The sequence below is a fragment of the Brienomyrus brachyistius genome, unplaced genomic scaffold (genome assembly GCF_023856365.1).
Source record: "Brienomyrus brachyistius isolate T26 unplaced genomic scaffold, BBRACH_0.4 scaffold57, whole genome shotgun sequence".
Lineage (NCBI taxonomy): Eukaryota > Metazoa > Chordata > Actinopteri > Osteoglossiformes > Mormyridae > Brienomyrus > Brienomyrus brachyistius.
In genome coordinates, this window is record NW_026042332.1 from 1,565,825 (window position 1) to 1,587,318 (window position 21,494).

General features: G+C 46.6%; 1 protein-coding gene across 3 annotated transcripts in view; it reads right to left on the reverse strand.

Moving 5' to 3' along the window:
• Nucleotides 1–1,072: 1,072 nt before the first annotated feature.
• LOC125724542 (DNA-binding protein SATB2-like) overlaps nt 1,073–21,494 on the reverse strand; it is a 41,068-nt gene continuing 20,646 nt past the window's right edge. For all 3 annotated transcript variants that reach the window (XM_049001281.1, XM_049001283.1, XM_049001282.1), the window contains 10 exons: nt 18,764–18,964; nt 14,967–15,093; nt 14,085–14,208; nt 12,309–12,411; nt 12,060–12,110; nt 11,181–11,701; nt 10,413–10,625; nt 9,482–9,634; nt 7,790–7,987; nt 1,073–4,516 (listed from right to left, as the gene is read on the reverse strand). In XM_049001281.1, the coding sequence (XP_048857238.1) occupies nt 3,974–4,516; nt 7,790–7,987; nt 9,482–9,634; nt 10,413–10,625; nt 11,181–11,701; nt 12,060–12,110; nt 12,309–12,411; nt 14,085–14,208; nt 14,967–15,093; nt 18,764–18,964 (2,234 nt within the window). In that variant the 3' untranslated portion in view covers nt 1,073–3,973. The remainder of the gene's footprint in view (nt 4,517–7,789; nt 7,988–9,481; nt 9,635–10,412; nt 10,626–11,180; nt 11,702–12,059; nt 12,111–12,308; nt 12,412–14,084; nt 14,209–14,966; nt 15,094–18,763; nt 18,965–21,494) is intronic.

The window sequence follows — 21,494 nt, forward strand, 5'->3', positions numbered from 1 at the left end:
CCCTCTCTGACATGCTTCCCCCCAAAGAGCACTGGGCCCATGCTCTACATAACCCTCTCTGACATGCTTCCCCCCAAAGAGCACTGGGCCCACGCTCTACATGACCCTCTCTGACATGCTTCCCCCCAAAGAGCACTGGGCCCATGCTCTACATAACCCTCTCTGACATGCTTCCCCCCAAAGAGCACTGGGCCCACGCTCTACATGACCCTCTCTGACATGCTTCCCCTGAAAGAGCACTGGGCCCATGCTCTACATGACCCTCTCTGACATGCTTCCCCTGAAAGAGCACTGGGCCCATGCTCTACATAACCCTCTCTGACATGCTTCCCCCCAAAGAGCACTGGGCCCACGCTCTACATGACCCTCTCTGACATGCTTCCCCCCAAAGAGCACTGGGCCCATGCTCTACATAACCCTCTCTGACATGCTTCCCCCCAAAGAGCACTGGGCCCACGCTCTACATGACCCTCTCTGACATGCTTCCCCCCAAAGAGCACTGGGCCCATGCTCTACATGACCCTCTCTGACATGCTTCCCCCCAAAGAGCACTGGGCCCACGCTCTACATAACCCTCTCTGACATGCTTCCCCCCAAAGAGCACTGGGCCCACGCTCTACATGACCCTCTCTGACATGCTTCCCCCCAAAGAGCACTGGGCCCACACTCTACATGACCCTCTCTGACATGCTTCCCCCCAAAGAGCACTGGGCCCACGCTCTACATGACCCTCTCTGACATGCTTCCCCCCAAAGAGCACTGGGCCCACACTCTACATGACCCTCTCTGACATGCTTCCCCCCAAAGAGCACTGGGCCCACACTCTACATGACCCTCTCTGACATGCTTCCCCCCAAAGAGCACTGGGCCCATGCTCTACATGACCCTCTCTGACATGCTTCCCCCCAAAGAGCACTGGGCCCATGCTCTACATGACCCTCTCTGACATGCTTCCCCCCAAAGAGCACTGGGCCCATGCTCTACATGACCCTCTCTGACATGCTTCCCCCCAAAGAGCACTGGGCCCACACTCTACATGACCCTCTCTGACATGCTTCCCCCCAAAGAGCACTGGGCCCACACTCTACATGACCCTCTCTGACATGCTTCCCCCCAAAGAGCACTGGGCCCATGCTCTACATGACCCTCTCTGACATGCTTCCCCCCAAAGAGCACTGGGCCCACGCTCTACATGACCCTCTCTGACATGCTTCCCCCCAAAGAGCACTGGGCCCATGCTCTACATAACCCTCTCTGACATGCCTCCCCCCAAAGAGCACTGGGCCCACGCTCTACATGACCCTCTCTGACATGCTTCCCCCCAAAGAGCACTGGGCCCATGCTCTACATGACCCTCTCTGACATGCTTCCCCCCAAAGAGCACTGGGCCCACGCTCTACATAACCCTCTCTGACATGCTTCCCCCCAAAGAGCACTGGGCCCATGCTCTACATGACCCTCTCTGACATGCCTCCCCCCAAAGAGCACTGGGCCCACGCTCTACATAACCCTCTCTGACATGCTTCCCCCCAAAGAGCACTGGGCCCACGCTCTACATAACCCTCTCTGACATGCCTCCCCCCAAAGAGCACTGGGCCCACGCTCTACATAACCCTCTCTGACATGCTTCCCCCCAAAGAGCACTGGGCCCACGCTCTACATAACCCTCTCTGACATGCTTCCCCCCAAAGAGCACTGGGCCCACGCTCTACATGACCCTCTCTGACATGCTTCCCCCCAAAGAGCACTGGGCCCACGCTCTACATGACCCTCTCTGACATGCTTCCCCCCAAAGAGCACTGGGCCCACGCTCTACATGACCCTCTCTGACATGCTTCCCCCCAAAGAGCACTGGGCCCATGCTCTACATGACCCTCTCTGACATGCTTCCCCCCAAAGAGCACTGGGCCCATGCTCTACATGACCCTCTCTGACATGCTTCCCCCCAAAGAGCACTGGGCCCACGCTCTACATGACCCTCTCTGACATGCTTCCCCTGAAAGAGCACTGGGCCCACGCTCTACATGACCCTCTCTGACATGCTTCCCCCCAAAGAGCACTGGGCCCACGCTCTACATGACCCTCTCTGACATGCTTCCCCCCAAAGAGCACTGGGCCCACGCTCTACATAACCCTCTCTGACATGCTTCCCCCCAAAGAGCACTGGGCCCACGATCAATATAACCCTCTCTGACATGACTGAATCCTGTGAAAAGTATAGCTGGAATCCTGGAAAAAAGACAAGGTAGCCCTCTACTGAAGCTGGACATTGTCATTAAGGGTTCAATAATCGAAACTAAATATCAGTCTTAGAAGCCCAGAAGGTTCTGCTCCAGTTATGCCCAGTTGCCTTTTCCTTGGAATCGTCCCCTTATAAAAGATGATGCAAATAATACTGCAGTATTTCATGACTTCAGTAACTACTTCTCTTTCATACTTAATTTTGGCAATTTCTCATTATATTATTTCCAGAGCAACTGCCACCTGCTAAAAATTGACATCAGGCAAACAAAAACAACAGTAACACAATGAAAAAAACAAAGATGATAACGATATTGACACTAACCCTATTACCTATGGATAATGGGAACAATAAATAGGGTGTGAAATGAACTTGAAGGTGTCCAATGGAATAAGGAGTGTCAATCAGAGATAATGACAGAAGGCCACTTACTTCCTGTAATAAGGGAATCTCTGTTCAATTATGGAAAGGTTTGAACATTAACATATGGATGTATTTTGTCTTTTTATCGTTTTTATGTCCCTGATTTTTTACATCAGCATTTTGATATTAAACACACTGTATTTCCCCCATCCTGGCCTGTACTACAGGTAAAGACCTGCAAAGACAAACGCAAACAAACAGAACCCGGGAATGTGCACAAAGGTCATGTGACTGGCATGTAAGTCTCCATCTGTTTTGTGGTCCTCAGGTGCCAGTATCTGAAACTGCCATCCGGTTTGTTGTTTGGTACAGAGACACTGGAACAGTGATGGGAAAAGGGTGCAGAGAATGTTCCAGATGGCGACATATGGATTTCTGTCTCCCTTGTGACGAAAATTAACAGGGAACAACAGGGGAGGGCGGCTGCATCGCCCGGGTTCCTTTTAAAGTGCAGAATGTGAGGGGATCCTGCTGAAGGGGAGGTTTCAGCTCAGCACTGAACTTGTCTCCCACCTCCACAGGCTGGTGGGGGAAGTGGTGATGGGGAATGTAACCAATTTAAAGAAGGCCGGAAATGGGCTGGAGGTTGACTGACATCTTCAAGATGTCAGAAAACCACATTTGTTTGAAGAAACGTTGATATCAACCATCACAGTGGCTCCAAAATATACTCTGTATAAACCCCGGGACAGCCACAGTCAGGGACTCCCAACAGCCGAGTGGGATCCCAATCCACAGCCAGAGCAACAGCTGCTCTCAGCCTCTTTCAGGCCCTGCCATCTTGGCTTTTGGATGTCTGGATGGATGGTTCCCGTTGTCATCTTCAGCTTAGCGCCTTGTAATCAGGCAAAATAGCAGCTGACTTTTGACAATCTCCACATGGGCACATGCAGGGCATTGGGAGGAAGCAGCCACAGGAGATATGCCACTGACTGACGTTGAGATTGCAGGTGACCCAGCCACTGACTCAGTTCAGTAGGACCCTATTGGGAAAACCCACCTTTCAAAATGTATACACTAAGAACAGTGTTACAGGACAGAGCTCCCTCTTAAGGCACATACACATACCCATCCTCCTTACTTCTGAGGTATTACATTGTGTTTTCACTGCATTTCCCCTCCAGCTCCAGTTTAGCTTCCTTAAGCTCCCCCTACCCTACCCTGGTCTATCATGGCCTTTTACCAGACTCTTGGATGCATTTCTCTTTTCTCAGCTAACCACTGCCCCCCCTCCTCTCAACTGTTGTGGTCCATATTTCACCCCATCATTCCCTCTGCACCCCCCACTCTGTTTCTATTCTTGCTGAATTATCTCTGGTGTTCTCCGGTGTCCCGGGGGCTGGGGGGATTTCCCGCTGGGCTGGCAGTCAGGATCTGGGCTGGCTCCTTGGCATCGCCGGGGGTACTCCTTGTCTCAGAGACGAAACGCTCCCCTTCGTGGCTGCTCTCCTCGATGGACTCGGCATCCTCGGATCCCGAGGGAAGCTCTTCGTCGCGGTATTCTGAGACGTCCCCGGCTGCGTCACCAAGCTCTGTCAGTTTACCGTGGTGCTTCACGTAGTAGCGCTGGTTTTGGAAGAACTTGACGACAGTGTGTTTGGGTAAGTCCAGCTGTGCGGACAGTGTATGGACGGCCTCTTGGTCAGGGTACAGACCCACGTCGTGGATGAAGCTCTGCAGAATACCTAGTGACTCCAGGGAGATCTTGGTTCTCAAACGGGGCTTCTTGGGTCCACCCACTCCGGCCTGTACTCCTTCTTTAATTCCTGAGCTTGCATTTGAGGCTGGTACTGGGTCCTCGCTTATAGAGGAGGGGTCTTTTGAGGGCTGGGTGGGTTGCCTGGTGAGTGCCTGTTGAAAAATGGAACAGCATTTCTAAAACGGTCTCCTCCACCAAACTGAATTAAGCCCAAAAGTAAGAACAATGTTTACTTAGCTAGTGGCTAGACCTGACCGCTAGAGGCCATTTTCACTGTGCTGTGCTTTAGATTAAAGGCGATAATATCGCTGATGCCCCTTCACTGAAATACCACATCAAAACCCAGCCAATAAACGGCGGTTTTGAAAGAAGGTGCAACCCCACAACACCCTATCAAAGTCTGTCATATTGCTGAACCATGTTTAAGACATTTTCTACCAATCTTTGGTAAATTTAAATGAAAGGGCCCACATATATATAATAGTAATTATTATCCCCCACCTCCTCCCAATAATGATAGGGTCTCGTAAATAATATTAGCCTCCAGCCAACCTATGAAACATTCTGATTTTGTCTTCTGGGGGTTACTGGGGGTTACTGGGGTTAGTGCTAGCGGGAAATGTGTTGATTTACGTGTTGTTCCACTATTTCCTCACTCATATCTTTAGGATTTACTGTGTATCTGTAGAATAGATAGTGACTAAACTGGGCGAAGCAACGCTTCATACCTCGGTTACCATTTCAGGGGCAGGGCTGAAGCGAACACACAAAAAAAATACATGTACCCAGGTCATGAACCAGAGAATGTCCCTATAAGGTCATAATGACAGGTTTTTATCACATTGTGGGAACACTGTACCCCCCCCCACCCCCCCGCCCACACAGACACACCCACACAGATTCTCCTTTTGTAGACCAGCTCAAGTCTTTTATATCCTAAAAGAAATGTGTGGAGCATCCTGCCGGATCTCAAACACGCAAAATCACACAAACTCACACAAACTCACACAACTGAAACGTGGTGATGAGAAAGACAGGAAGTGAGAGAGACGGTGGGTGATTTAACCAGGCACTGGCACACTCTGCCTGCTCAGGCCAGATGCAGCATAAACCCCAAGTCTTCTTAAGATAAGAGACAAGTATTAGCAGCGGGAAATGTGACCTGATGCCTCGGAGTTTAAATGTCCATGTCATATGAAGTGCACGTGGGGTATGGAATGTTTCAGTTATACCCACAGAGACTGATCTGAATTTGACTTTGGGTACATATCAAGTCATTTTTACCCGCCAACTCCAAAGTACTTTTTTGGCAAAGTCCTCATACCATTGATTCAAAAATTTCTTCTTATGTCTTAAGATGATTGTTTTGAGTGCACTGCATTAAGAAATCATTTTATATATAAACTAAGATGGCCTGCATTGTAAAATAAATAAATATATATACAATGCAACATACATTCTTTAATGCACACTAACCGTCTACAGAGGGAGTCAGACGGGGGCAGAGAGTTCCTTTCACAGATGACATCTCAGGGTTTTATATGAATTTAAAGTGTGAATCGAGTACCCAGAAAACGTGAAGGAGTGAACGAATGATTGTGTGAGAGATGCCAGAACCCTGCACCCCAAACCCCTGCAGCACTCAGCAGCAGCAGGCAGAAGTGATTAATGGTGGAAGGTTCTGGCCAACCAGCAGAAGGCTGCACTTACATTAAATACACACAGTAATGAGTGTGTCACAACAGCAGCCCTGGTAAAACCCAGGCACAATCAGGGCTGCGGGGATTGATCCCACAGGGGTGTAGAACACACACACAAAGGCAGACACACACACAGATGCACATTTACACAGAAACACATACAAGCAAAGGTCAAGATATATTATAAAATGATTGTTTACTTCTGTGCTACCTTTTGTTTTCTCCAATCTTCAGTTATTGGTCACTTAGTTCCCTCCAACATCAAGTGTTTTGCAGGTAAAGACAATGGTTTCCTGGGCTTGAAGTAGAGTAATAGCAGGGAAAGGCTTATGGGCGAATACATGACATGCTGCTGTGATTGTCTGTGTGTGTGAGAGTAGGGGGGGGGGGGGGAGTTGCATAGATTACATTACATCTGGGTACTTTGAAACTTCTTTACTTTTGGGGACATTTTTCAGCCTGCCATTTTGATAACCTCAGTTTTATAAAAAATCTGTGATTGCAGTCAAAAAAGTAAAAATGCCAAAAAGTCTCATATATTCTTTGGTCACGTATGGTTTAGGTTAGGGCTGGGTAGGGGTTACGGTCATCATGTTGGGATTCAAGTCTTCCCCATATAAATGAATGGAGGGTCCCCACAAAGATATAATTTCAAACCTGCGTGTGTGTGTGTGTGTGTGTGTGTGTATTGAGCAGCTGAACACCGTGTGGTCTTTGGCGGGCGGCTGGCTGGAGCCACGGGGCCTGTGGCGGAGACGTGGGTGGTTTGTGTTTGTGCGCATTTGTGTGTGTGTGTGGGGGGGGGAGTGGATCTGGAGAGAAGCATTTAACCTCAAGGCTGCAGAAAACTGCCCAGGCTCTCATTGGCTGCCTTTGGCGGGAGAACATAAATGTGCCTTTGGCGGGAGAACATACGTGGGTCATAGACACATGACTTACATGTACACAGACCGGCATGGCACACAATAGCAGACAGTTGCAAAGGATCACATTACAAGGGCAGCTAGTGCACATATTCACACATGCATGTCTTTTTCCTTTTTCCTCTCTTCACTAGGCCTCCTTTATATTTTGTACCTATCCTGCAGTTGTCCAGGCACTGCATTTTGCCACTCTATAGTCTCTGATTTCAGTTTCTGTCTTACAGTTGTCCAGGCACTGCATTTAGCCGCTCTATAGTCTCTGACTTCAGTTTCTTTCCTGCTGTTGTCCAGGCACTGCATGTAGCTATTCTCTAGCTTCACAGCTACCCTCTCTTCTCCCCCCTCTATTACAGAAATAGAGGATTGTGCAGCCTTGCTCCTATGAAAGATTCTTAGGGACAAGGGGTGAGCGTAAGAGCATAATGTTGGGTTGAGCGTTAGGGGGATTGAGGTCTCCACCCATTTTACGGGGTATAGGGGATTGAATTGGCTGGTTTTCATTATATACAAGTATGACTTACACATTTGAACATGTAACTGGCGTCAAAGAAGACGCAGCTCAGCATGGCTCCACACGCCAGACTGAGATCACACGCAAGGAGAGCTCTTTCATTCTTTTCCTTAGGTTATCATGGGCTGAGCTTTGGTGCTCGGCCAGCATAATGTAAACTGAATCGTCTCTGATTTCATTTAAATTTAGCATGAAGGGAAAACAAAACAGCGGGAGAATGATCACATCTGTGCGTGCAGGCGTGTCTGTGTCTGGCAGGCAGGGGCCGGGCCCCCCGACCTGAAGCCTCACCTGCGGCTCTGGAAGAGGGTGCAGCACGGTGTGGGGCCACTCGCCATGGTGCTGGTGTCGCGACTCCTCCTCATAGGCCAGGTCTCGGTCTGCTTGGGACAAAGTTAGGAAGCGCCGGATGGTACACAGGTTGTCCCAGAGGGTCCGGTTCTCCGGGGTGGGGTTCTCCTTCCAGCGCAGGAGCTCGCAGAGCCAGCCCTGTGCGGAATCAGGCACCCGGACAGCCTCGCATTTAGTTGGGCCTCTAATAGCCTTTGTATCCTATCCTACTGCTTTCTAGATATTACTTTTTCCAGCCAAGTTTTTTTAGCCTTTTCTTTTTGGGGCTGGGTTGGGCTTCCCAGTGGAAAGGACACTGTATTAGAAAAAATACAAACTGGACTGAATTTAACCGAATAAGTATCTTCCAGTTACGCTGCCAGGAATATAAACAAAGAGGCAAATCAGGTTTCGGTATATATCAGTTGTTAAATAGTAACAGCTTTGACATGAGTATTTTCAGGAGAACGGGTGTGAGCGTGTTACAATATGAACGGCCAGGATCCGCGTCTCCTAAGAAGGAATAAAGATCGGACCCCGATCTTAATTATGTCTTGCTGTGCTCATTACTTTGCAGGACTCAGATTTCGGCCTGACATGCTGGCCTTTAAGAGGGTATAAAATCATTGGGAGCAACTGTCACTTAACTTCAGCGCTGTGTATCCGGGCCCCGAGGGGAGGGCCCCGTTAATGCGTACAGCGTAAATGGGAGCCCTGATAATGATCAGCAGCACAAGACATTAGCTGAGCGGGACTGGAAGGCTCAGGGCACATTTGCAGGCTCTTTGCTGCCATCGCAAACCACCAGCTCCACCTCCCAAAACTCCCAATGTCAGAAGCACACATGCATCTTGATTGCATATAGAATGCTGTTTGACAATTTAGGAGACAGCAGCCATTGGCTGTTTGTAATATACGTACTTTTCAGCTACTCCCGATATATATTTCAAAAGCACTTAAAAACATTTGCAATAAAGTGACAAACAAAAGAGTTGAATTGTTTTGATACAGATAAATCTGTCTCTTTCCAACAGCAGCACTAAGGGCAAATTAGGTAACAGATACTTCACCAAGGTTTGGTGTTTGTGCCTATTATTTTAAATGATTTAAGGGTACCCTATGTGGAACGGAGGAGCTTGAGGAAAGGTTTGGACCAGACATTTAACATTTAGACAGTTATAGGTAGATAGAGTACAATATCGGAAATTAAAATGGAATCGTGGGATTCATCACCACCACAACATTTACTGGATCAGAAGCCAGAGCAGAAGGTAAATGTTTTGGACTGTGAAGTGAAATCACATGCATTTTCTGTATTCCATCATAACTATGGATAGCTATGGAAATATATAAATAAAGCAAATAAACAGGCAATTAATAAATTAGATCAGGGTTTCTCAATCCGTCCTCAGATACCCACAGTGGGTCCGTGTTTTTGCTCCCTCCCAGCTCCCTGCCAGACAGCCCACATTTTTGCTCCCTCCCAGCTCCCTGCCAGACAGCCCACATTTTTGCTCCCTCCCAGCTCCCTGCCAGACAGTTCCAATTTTTGCTCTGAGCTGGGAGGGAGCAAAAACGTGGACTGTCTAAGGTCCATGAGGACTGGATTGGGAAACGCTGAATTAGATTGATAGGTCAATGCAGTAGGCTGACCTGGCTCTTATTGGCCGCCACCTTGGCAAACAGGGCCTGGGAGACCTTGGCCCGCTTCATCTCTTGCTGGATCTCATCATAGATGCCTGAGGAGATGGTGACCAGGGTCTCCAGCTTCAGGGGCATCTCAGGGCTGGGGCCGACGGGCTTTGGCTATAAGGGGGCAGGTAGCCATAAGATAACGGGAGTAAGAGAGGAGGAAGAAGGGAGAGGAGGATGCGAGAGAGGGAGAAGGAGAGAGAAAACAAGGGAGAGAAGCAGAGCGACAGAGACAACAGCCGAGGATTTTTCATTAGTCAAATAAACATCTTCAGAAGTTGCTGAAAGCAAATTAAGAAAAACATCTGGATGCGCATTCAAACATGTGAAACTTTCCCAGTCACTGCATGCAGGAACCATATGAACTAAGAATTAGTGCTGATCTTGACAGCCAACACAAAAGCAATATGGATATACAACAGTGTATGGATGTTCCCTACTGTCTGTTATAACAATTTAATGTTTTAATGCTTCTGTTCATGTGGTTGCACATTTGGTGCAGTGGATTTTCATCAGCATTTACCAAAATAAAATTCTAGCAGGAAACATTATGGTCAGTGATGTAAGTTATAAGGTTAGTTTTTAACTAACATGGCACAAAAGTTATTAATACTAAAGCAGTGGACAAATATGCATTGATCCCTTGATTCAGAATTATTGAATTACTTCAGAAATGTACTATTTGTATGATGGGAAATAAGCTGAAGATTGTATGAGCGGCTTTCAATGAAACTGTTGTGTTTAAATAAATAAATGAATGAATATGAAGAGAAGCTGGTACCACGTATGCAGATGGTCATATGTGTCCAGCAGTGCACTTTGCTGGTCTGTAAACAGGCATCTCATGGCCGTGAGAGACTCAAACACACTCTGATGTGGTGGGGGGCTGTACCTGGGGGAGACGGGGCCCCCCGGTGGGGATGATAGTGGTGGCCGGCAAGCCGACCTGAGGATTCATGCTACGCTCGCGCTCCTCCTGGTAAATGCGGTCGCGATCGGACTCCGCCAGGTTCAGGAAGTTCTGCATGGCCTTGAGATTCACCAGCAGGGACTGAGACGCTGAGCGCGGGTCCTCCTCTTTACGCAGGATCTCAGATAACAGGCCCTGACACACGCACGGAATAAACACGGGATGCCGTCGCTTAACATGAAACACTATCCATCATATACGTTTCCATGTACACCTCAGCACGCAGAGGAGGCAGAACAGACACATAGTCACAGCCCACTTGCAATTCCATTTAATGTCAGCATTAATTTAGTGCTCCTGGCAGTATAATGACCCACTTACCCTGTGCCTCTTCCTGTTATTACCACGCCTACTACTGTCTCTTTCACTGTGGAATTTCACATTAGTGTGATCCTTTTGTCATACTTCACATTTAGTTTTATTATTTCTGCAAGTTTAATTAATGTTGTCAGAATGTCTTGCACTTCTGTATAGTTTTTTGCAGGATCAAAATTGCCTCATATTAAATAAAAGGTCTGTGTCTATTTTTGAAATTGCTTCCAATTTTAACGTTTAAAATATGTCTCATGTTGTTTCTACATGCCGTTGCCGTGTTTGTTGCTATTGTTTGGAAAATTGGTCCATAAGAGTTAATTAAGATGAAATAATGAGAAAGGTGCTGCTGTTCCCCTGCCCACCAGCAGGTGGTACCTGTGTGCGATTGAAGGCCACGCGGGCAAAGACGGCCTGTGAGACGCTGGCACGCTTCAGCTCGTCGCGGACCTGCTGGTAGATGTCGGGGGAGACGTCTGCGGCGGCTGGGTCGCCGGCCTTGGTGGGGGTGCGGGCAGCAGCCGGTGACGGCGGGTGGCTGAGATACGGGGGGCCCAGGGCCGAGGGGTGCTGCTGGGCCAGCAGGCGACTGACAGCCAGCTGCTGATTGAGGATGTGGGCCATTGCCAGCTGCTGCCGCACCAGCTGGGGGCTCAGCTGGGGGGACAGAAGCCCCCCCGGAGTTAACAGGGGCACTTGAGCACGCAGAGGAGGGCTGTGGTGGAGCGGAGGCTGCTGGGATTGCTGCTGCTGCGGCTGATGAGCTGGAGACGGCGACTCCGCTGATCCCTTTACCAGATTCCCTATACCCACTGGGGAGCCCAGGTGGGCTGGGGCCTGCAGGTGAGGTGGGGGGCGCTGACCCAGCATGCAGATGTCAGCCATGCTCTCCCTCTCCACTGCGGGCAAAGAGGAAAGCAGTGGGCAGGACCACCATGAGGAATGGAGCAGGGGTCGGGGGAGAGACACCAAACATCTACATCAGTGTGGCAGAAGATGACGCAGTTACGAGTATGAAGTGTAGGATAAGTCTGATTGAGAATCTTACGACAGATTGTCAAACAAATCGGAAAACGACATCAGTAAATAATCATTCATAATTTGGTTATTCCTAACGGGTTACCAACCCACAAATCCTAATGGATTAGTGTTCTACTTTATCCAAGAACCAAGATCAGCTGTGTACACAAACAGAAGAACGGTCCTGTTTTTTGAGTAGAAGGTCGATCTACGAGCACGGTGAGAAGGCAAACTCACCTTTAATGTCAGATTTTTCTCGGCCGGACCATGTCTTTTCCAGGTAATCCCCTGCACAGAAGGCAGACAGGAGGCTACATCAGCAATTCAAATGTCCACAACACATTAAAGCATTCAAGCTGCATCCACAAGGTAAAAAGGAGCAAACAGATATTCTGAAACAGCCCCACTTGATTCTTCTTTGAAGGGGAGAAATCAATGTGAGAGTGATAACTGCTACCAGAGGTGCAATGGGACCAACTTACATACCTTTGGCTTTCTTGTACTTTTTGTACCAACGGCCAAACTCTTGGCACTTGGAACTGGAGACATTGGCATAGTAGGAGCTGTTTACAATGGAAGAGATCATGCTCTGGGAAGAGGATGGCAGGTGAGAGAGGGGAGAGCGAGATGAAGAGGTAGAGAAACATTGAGAGAGGATGTGATCATATTGTCCACCTTCTTTAATAAATCTTCATTCTCTCTTAAGAAAAATATGTTACTTTACACACTAACAAACTGGCTACTGGATAACTGGATGGACAGCCTTCCGTGTATGAGAGACTGTGTGTGCGTGTGTGTGCGTGTGCGTGTGTGTGCGTGTGTGTGTGTGCGTGTGTGTGCGTGTGTGTGCATGTGCGTGTTTGCACATCTGTAACTGTTTCTGTATGTGTATAAATATGTGTGTCTGTGGTGCATGTCTGTGTTTATCTCTTTCTGTGTCTGCGTTACATGTTTGAATGTATCTGTTTCAGTGTTTGTCTCTTTGTGTGTGTGTTTGTAGTACATGTCTGTATGCATCTGTTTCTCTGTGTGTCAGTTTGTGTGTGTGTGTGGGGGGGGGGGGGGGTTGCACAGATCACATTTGAGGACGAAAATGTCCCCAAAATGCGGTAAAACCTGAAACTTCCTTACTTTTGGGGGCACTTCTTCAGGTCCCCATTTAGATAACCTCAATTTTATAAAAAATCTGTGAATGCAGTCAAAAAAGTAAAAGTGCCAAAAGTCTGGTATTTTGGTTGGTTACTTATGGTTAAGGTTAGGGCTGGGTAGGGGTTACGGGTGTCGTGATTGGGATTAGGGTTTTTCCCATAGAAATGAATGGACGGTCCCCATTTAGATAGGAAGACCAACTTCTCCCCGCCCCATCTCCCCCAGGTACAGCCCCCCACCACATCAGAGTGTGTGTGTGTGTGTGTGTGTGTGTGTGTGTTTGTGTGTGTATGTGCCTGCATGCCCTTTCAGGACTGGTCTGGATATACATGAGTCACTGGGGTGTCAAAACAGGCCCCACATAAGTCATTCACACACATTGCTTCAAACTCAGGCAAATGCATCAGCTAAAAGTTTATTACTCTCATTTCATCCTGTCCCCTCTTAGCAAACAGTCACACACTAATCAATAGGCCGAGTCAGTCTACAGACCATAATGCTGTGTGCATCTCCTGCTGGGGTTATGCATGGCTCTATTTTAAGGAGACACCGCCTGGCTTGATTTCACCATTATGGTTATTGTCTTTCCGATTAAACATAAAGCAATTTCACTGGGATTCTGCATCTGTAAGTTTGTGTTTACAAAAGAGGGGTGTTACTAGCAGTAAGTGTTGCGACAATGAGTGAGTCATTTAAGAACTGAGTTACAGCATGGACAGAATTCTGCAAAGTGCACCAGCATATATGAAAAATGTCCTGTTGAGAAATAATGGTACTGGGTGATTGGAGTGCTTGTCAAAGGGTTACTATGGTTATAGGGTTGCTCTGGTTCCAGACTGAACGGGTCCACATGATTGGTCATGAGGATACCATAGAGAAATGAATGAGTGAGCCAGTCAGGTGGGGGTGGAAGGGAGCTGTAAATGAATTGCCTTGATGATAAAGATAAGGGTCACTAGCCTGCCGTGGTATCTGAGATACCAGTGAGTTGCTGTGTTGTTATACCTGACAAAGGAGCACTAGAAAGATCCTGTGGGTTGCTATATTACCCAGGAGAAAGGTCACTTGGTTGATACACTAGCTGGAGAAGAAGGTAACTGGTCAGTATAGTACCTGGGATAGAGGGCACTCTTTGGCCAGTGAGCTCTGATTCATCTCTTTTAGCAGCTCCTTGAGGGCATTGCGCACAGTGGCATGGTTCCACTGCTCCGACGGCAGGTCCTCCAGCTTGGAAAAGCTGCAACCATGGAAACCGTGAAGTCCTGTCCTTCCTGTCGTTCCACAGTTAAATTGCTTTTGCTGCCACTACGCTTGGATGGCACTTACTTCACTGGGCCAGTACAACTAAATGAACCGGCTGGGATCATTCCCAGTACTAGGATAGCTGACACTGATACTATTACAATATTTCTGCGTCAACACTCAAGACTACATTTAAAGGCAATGTAAGCTGCCAATACTCATTTCCTAGACATTTACTGATATTTTCAGAGAGTCTTGTTACTATCATACATCATAAATGGGGATAGCTACTGTAAATTCCGTCATGGTCTAAGCGAAAGGAATACAGTCAAATATGGCAGTTAGGCTTTAGTGACTGGTTTTCTCAGAAGTGTTTGATTCATGTGTGGGAATTAACAAGCCAACCACAAATTTTCCTGCTGCTCCAAGTGGTTTTCATGTAATTCCAAGCATCAGTACCAGTTTATGGGACATTCCTGGAGATTATTCATCGGCTCTATAGATAGTTTAAGAACTGCGTAAAAACCCTTAGAGTTAAACTGAGGGTCCCTCTCTACTTAGTGTGCATGTCCCAATGGATGCAGGCAGTTGGATGATGGTACTTGTGCATTGAAGATGCCCCAGACTCGTAATGTTTCCTACATCACAGATTATCCCCACAGGTAACCCTTATTTATCATTATCTGCTCATTTTGAGATCTCCTTTCAGTGTCTGCCACCCCCCCCCCACCCCTGACTGGCCCCTGCACTGACCTCTGCAGCTGTATGCGCAAGGTGACCATATGATAGACATCCAGCAACATGTCACCCACAGTGGCCTCGGGAGCGTCTGTCAGGCAGCGGATGGGCAGTGGTTTCCAGCGGCCCACTTTGATGATACCTGAGGGGAGGGAGACAGGATGTGACATCACCAAGTCAACCCCAATTAACTTCAAGACCCAAGAAAATTGCCGGCTCGCATCACTGAAATGTGGACACACCTTCAGCTTGACCCAGCATCATTCCCACAGACAAGAGAGATTATGTATATCACAGACCATTTCCGTGTATGAACATGTGTGTGCGGGGGAAGCTTTGGCATCCACTGTGAGGATGTCCACACTTAAAGACTAAAGCAAACTCATAAAGCTTTATCTATTAGCCCTGTATCAGTCAGAGAAGAGTCACGACCCTTTGCCTGGTCGATGAGTCATGACTCGTAAACAAGACAAAGGTTTTTATGGCAGGGAAGAGATGCGGAGAGCTTCACCACACCCAGAGACGATGAGTCAAGGCTAGTCTGCGTGAAAGCCAATTAATACCTGCCAATAAAAAAAACAACATTATTTCTCTAATAAACCCACTGGCCGCTTTAAAACCTTGTGCGGGAAGAAGAGGGTTTGAAACATTACTTTGTATTGCACTCACATCACATCATGAAACCAGACTGCTGAAATACTGTAACAGCCCACCTCCTGACCTCAAGTTTAATTCTCCCGTGGTTCTCCCAACAAATGAGAAATGCAGCTTTGAGTGGCAACCTTTTCCACCTGGGAAATCGCAGTATTCAAGCAAATTCAATATAACAAGGACACCCAGAGCTTTCTAAACAGCAGTAATGCATGATATTCTAACAGCAGACTTGTATATGTGTATGCATATGGTACGTTGTAACTTTATCTATAAACCAACTCATTCTCGTTTTTCTACATTGCAGATTTCAATGGGCAGATTAGTCCACAACAGTTTTACAGTGTTTATCTGGGCATAAAATGCTAGCTCCATTTCAATCTTATAAAATCTAAGCCAGATAATTGTGCATGTGTGTTCACGACTATGACTGTTCACGAGTAATATCCAAACAACTTAGGGCCAAAGAACTTAATAACCGAAGTGACTCGAGCTATTCTATTCCTGGATCTCTGGTTCTGTACAATACTGAAAGCCTGAATTAAAAAAAAAGTTGCAAGAAATAACGTCTGGTCCGATTATCAGCTTGGTTCATTCTCTCAAAAGAGCAGGTCCCCCTTCACTGAAAGCTTTGGTGCAGATTCTTCTGATTAAAAAATCTAACTGGTGGTAATGGCTCGATCTGTCTCATCAACTCCAAATTCTGCCTGCTGTTCCAGGGAGGATAAGGATACTGGAGAATGATACTGGATTGTTTCATCCAAAATAATTCAGATATTATGTACAATTCCACTTCAGATAATAGCTTATACAGTGATAATACATAATGTAGCAACAGTAGCCCTGCATTTCTGCTTAAAACTGTCAGTTTTAACTCATTCATGGAAAGTGATTATGAATTATTCTCAACTATCATGGGAAAAGTGCTATGTAAAAATTTATTGTGATCAATTGGGCTACATAGTCCAAGATGATTAGGACTGTGGAATGCTGGTTAGGAATGTGAGGATTATGGATTAGAATTTGACTTCAGATAGGGAAACGAAAATTTCAGCCAAAATGGCCCAAAAATGCACAGAGTTATGTACTTTTGTTTCTGGCAAAGATACACAAACATAAACAGTGTTGCCAAAGCAAAAAGCTATGAAATGCTACTCCACAAATAATACTAACTTTCAAAGCTGTGGGCCTCTGCAAATATCTGTGAAAAGTCTGTCTGACACTGGAAGCCACATTCCTGGAGCAGGAACATAATCATCGTAAGGGCATAGTGATACTGTACTACTGCAGCTATATCTAATTTAGGCCTAAGTCAAAGATGCCTTTATTGTGGATTTCAAGAATATTATGAAGTATTTAAGTCCTTTATTGAAGAACATGTGAAGCATTAAGTACAAACACACGCTTGTAAATGTGGCTTCATTTTAAATTTATAATGTGTATTTATGCAAACCAATACACAAATGTGACTAATAAAATTTCTATTTTATACATATGTGATTTATAGTTTATATTTCATCGAAATGACACGTTGGCTCAATGTCAAATGCGGCAAACAACAATGGACACTTACCAAAAATAATTATCGTTGTTAACTGTCTGGGGCCTAAATATACAGATCTGTCCACAAGCTTCTAAAAAAACCATCAAGCCTGTATAATTGAAACAAACAATATCACCCGGTTAATTACTGGCTGGTCTAATTAAAGAAAAGCCCTGGTGTTCTGGGAAGAGTTTAAAAATACTCCTGGGAGAGAGTATGAAGGACACAATTCAAACAGGGAGAAAATAGCAGGGGGGATCTGTGTAATTTTGGTTGCAGACCACAAAGAAAAAAATGCGTAATTTAAGCCAGAAATTATTCATTTAACGTAAACGCTTATTTTAAAAACAAAAAGCCTTCATTTGAGACGTGCATGGGGGGCTTGGGAGTGGCTCGACCGTTTCATGTCTGTGTTTATGGGCCGACATCGGAATGCGGGGACGGCACGACACCCCCTCTCTCCGCCTCTGCTTTTTCTTCTCAGGGCTGAACTTTTTAACCGGCTGGGCGCCTCTCCATTTAATTTCTTTGAGTTCTATGGTGTTTTGCTTAGTCTATGTTTTTCTTGGTTTTGTTTAGGTTTTTCGCTATTTCAGCAGGCCGCCTTGATGCCGCTCTCGCTTTCTTTTCTGGTACAGCCAGAGAGAGCGAGACCTCCTGTAATCCCTGGCTCGCATGTTCCGGGCCGGGGCAGTGGGCGGGGCCTTGGCACCCCATCCACAGGTGAAACTGACACCGGTTCATAAGGATTCCTAACACATCATTCATCATGGTGTGCTTTTGATGAAGCCCACATTGACATGACTTCAGCAATCATCCTATATGTTACCCAAGGTGTTCTGCGTGTGATTTTATTAGAAACATTGTAACAGCATTTGTAATGTTATAATACGCCATATAGAATAGAGTTCTGTAACAGCTGCTGCGTTTCTCACCTCAGTTAAACTTCCAGAACACTCTACATATCATGAATCAGTAAAACTGAACTTGCAATCTAATTAGATCATCCATGTTTGTTGTCACCATTCATCAGTTGTTTTCAAACTTCTGCACAATACTTGACTGGTTTCAGTTGAGACGAACTGTCTTCACCTCATAATGTTCAGCGTGTGCTATAACAATGACTTGCTGTGTACCTTTAAGCACTCTCTTACTCAGAAACAGGCACACTGGCATCTCTTTCTTTCGTACTTGGGGCCACCAAAAACCTCTTGTATGATCTCTTCTCTGCCCCAATCCTGTGTTTATGTTTTGGCATTTTGCAAATATTCTCTTTAATTCAGCAGCAAGTGACTCGATCACTCGCAATCCTTTGTCTATGATATACAGCAGGAGTCACTCATCATTTAAAATGAACCTTTCTCCTTTGTTTTTGCTGAAAAATGCTGCCCACATTGCCAAGTTATGACAAAGTCACAGATACACAAATTATTGGCTATTAGTATTACAGTTAACTGGTTCTGAGTAAATTGTTTGACCACTTGACGTGTTTGTTTATGCATTTGTTTTTTGATGATTTTTTGCCTCATTTTTCAGCGCTTGCCTGCTCCTCTTCCCGCCATATTTCCATTCCCATTCCCTTCCTCTCTCCCCCCCTCCCTCTAAGACCTTAACCAACCTTGTGCCTGGGCTGCAGAAGTGTGTGAATAGCCCAAGGCCAGAAGGGCCGTCTCCACCAGCTGAGCAAAGAGGATGTCCCTGCGCACCAACACAAACTCTGCATGCTCCTCCCGCCATTCGCTGTCTGTGGCCACACCCCTTTCAGAGGACACACCCCCATCCACCTGCTCCACCACACAGAACACTGGAATCATCAGCCCTGGGGGAACAGAAAGACAATGAGTGTTACAAAAATATAAAGCCATAAGCTTTATAAGCTATTTATTTAATAAGCTAGCTGTTGGACAGCCCTATTCACATATTCCTTCAGATTTCAAAGGGGTGGATATTACGGGGGGTGGAGTGTGGCTGAGTGGGTTAGGCGACTGTGCCTGTGATGGTTTGAATATGTGCAGCCGGTGTTAATACATGGTAGTGAGGATCAATGACTAATGATATTTAACTGTTTTATGTATTAAGAAAAAAATCAATAGATATAACTTTTACTTACAAAATTATGTGTTTGGTGTCATGTCTTCTAACAGTAATACTAAGCATAATTAAAAAAATCACAATGGCATATCAGTGAACAGTAGTGACAAAATTTTGCACACAATTGAAGTTTATACAATATGAAGTATACATCTTGAAGTAAATATCTTTTTTAGATACATTTTATTCAAGACAATACGTTTTGAGCTCATCGGTAATCAAACAGTACCAAAATGTTCACTATTTTAATATTTTCATCTTCCAGAGTCCAGAGGAGTACCTTCATTGATTATAAAAATATTAAAATGATTAATCTGACTCAATAGACAGTTGAGTTCAAAAAGAATTTAAGGTTGAATAAAACGATTACGCTTGACTGAATGTATTCTTCCAGCCCTAACTAATCAATCATTGAAGAACTGTTTCAAATCAACTTGGGCAACTGTTTTCAATCAACTTTCAGTGTTCTTGCAAAACCACGCTTAGGGGAAAGCATGTTGAGAAGGGAGCTATATATAAAATAAATTTTATTTAATTTAACTGAATTGAAATATTTTTCATTTTCTCTAAACGGTATGACCAAAATCCCTGTATAACACAATTACACTGCCTACAGCAACAATTTCTGTAACTATAACAATGCCAGTAGTCACACGCTGTTTGCCAAACGTACTGACTCAAAGTCCTTGGTTGCATTTTAAATACAGGTAAATACAAAAAAAGTAGGGTCTGTCATGTCCGGCTCGTCCAATCCTCGTGTGTGCCACGCCCCCTGATTATCCTCGTGTGTGCCACGCCCCCTGATTATCCTCATGTGTGCCACGCCCCCCGATAATCCTCGTGTGTACCACGCCCCCTGATTATCCTCGTGTGTGCCACGCCCCCTGATTATCCTCGTGTGTGCAACGCCCCCTGATTATCCTCGTGTGTGCCACGCCCCCTAATAATCCTCGTGTGTGCCACGCCCCCTGATTATCCTCGTGTGTGCCACGCCCCCTGATTATCCTCGTGTGTGCCACGCCCCCTGATTATCCTCGTGTGTGCCTCGCCCCCGATTATCCTCGTGTGTGCCACGCCCCCGATTATCCTCGTGTGTGCCACGCCCCCGATTATCCTCGTGTGTGCCACGCCCCCTGATTATCCTCATGTGTGCCACGCCCCCGATTATCCTCGTGTGTGCCACGCCCCCCGATTATCCTCGTGTGTGCCACGCCCCCGATTATCCTCGTGTGTGCCACGCCCCCTGATTATCCTCATGTGTGCCACGCCCCCGATTATCCTCGTGTGTGCCACGCCCCCTGATTATCCTCGTGTGTGCCACGCCCCCGATTATCCTCGTGTGTGCCACGCCCCCTGATTATCCTCGTGTGTGCCACGCCCCCTGATTATCCACGCGTGCTTCCCTGATCTTGCCCAGCTGTGTCTGATTATTTTCGCCCAGTCTTGTCTATTTGAGTCCACGTCTTGCCCTGCCTTGTTGTCCGTCATTGATGTTAGTTGATGTCCGATGTTTCCTCGCTGTTTCCCTGGCCTTCCCCGCAATAAATCCCTGTTTTCCCCGACTTTCGCCTGCCTGCGTGATCCTTCCTGCCCGCCTGCCCGTTCGCTTACCCGCGAACACTGACAGGGTGAAACATCAGAGTAATGGTACCATCTTATGAAGTTATGATACCATAGCATGTATCATCCAGTTATCCATCATGTCACCACTCTTGCGGAAATTAGAATTTTGAATTTCAATAAATTCAAGTGTTCCCCTGCCTTGTTATGTACATCTGTATCTCTTTTCCAGGGGTGTTATGTACACCTGCATATCCCATCCAGGGGTGCCCCCCTGCCTCTTTATGTACACCTGCATATCCCATCCAGGGGTGTCCCACTGCCTCTTTATGTACACCTGTATATCCCATCCAGGGGTGCCCCCCTGCCTCTTTATGTACACCTGTATATCCCATCCAGGGGTGCCCCCTGCCTCGTTATGTACACCTGTATATCCCATCCAGGGGTGCCCCCCTGCCTCTTTATGTACACCTGTATATCCCATCCAGGGGTGCCCTCCTGCCTCTTTATGTACACCTGCATATCCCATCCAGGGGTGCCCCCCTGCCTCTTTATGTACACCTGCATATCCCATCCAGGGGTGCCCCCTGCCTCGTTATGTACACCTGTATATCCCATCCAGGGGTGCCCCCCTGCCTCTTTATGTACACCTGCATCTCCTTTTCAGGGGTGTCCCCCTGCCTCGTTATGTACACCTG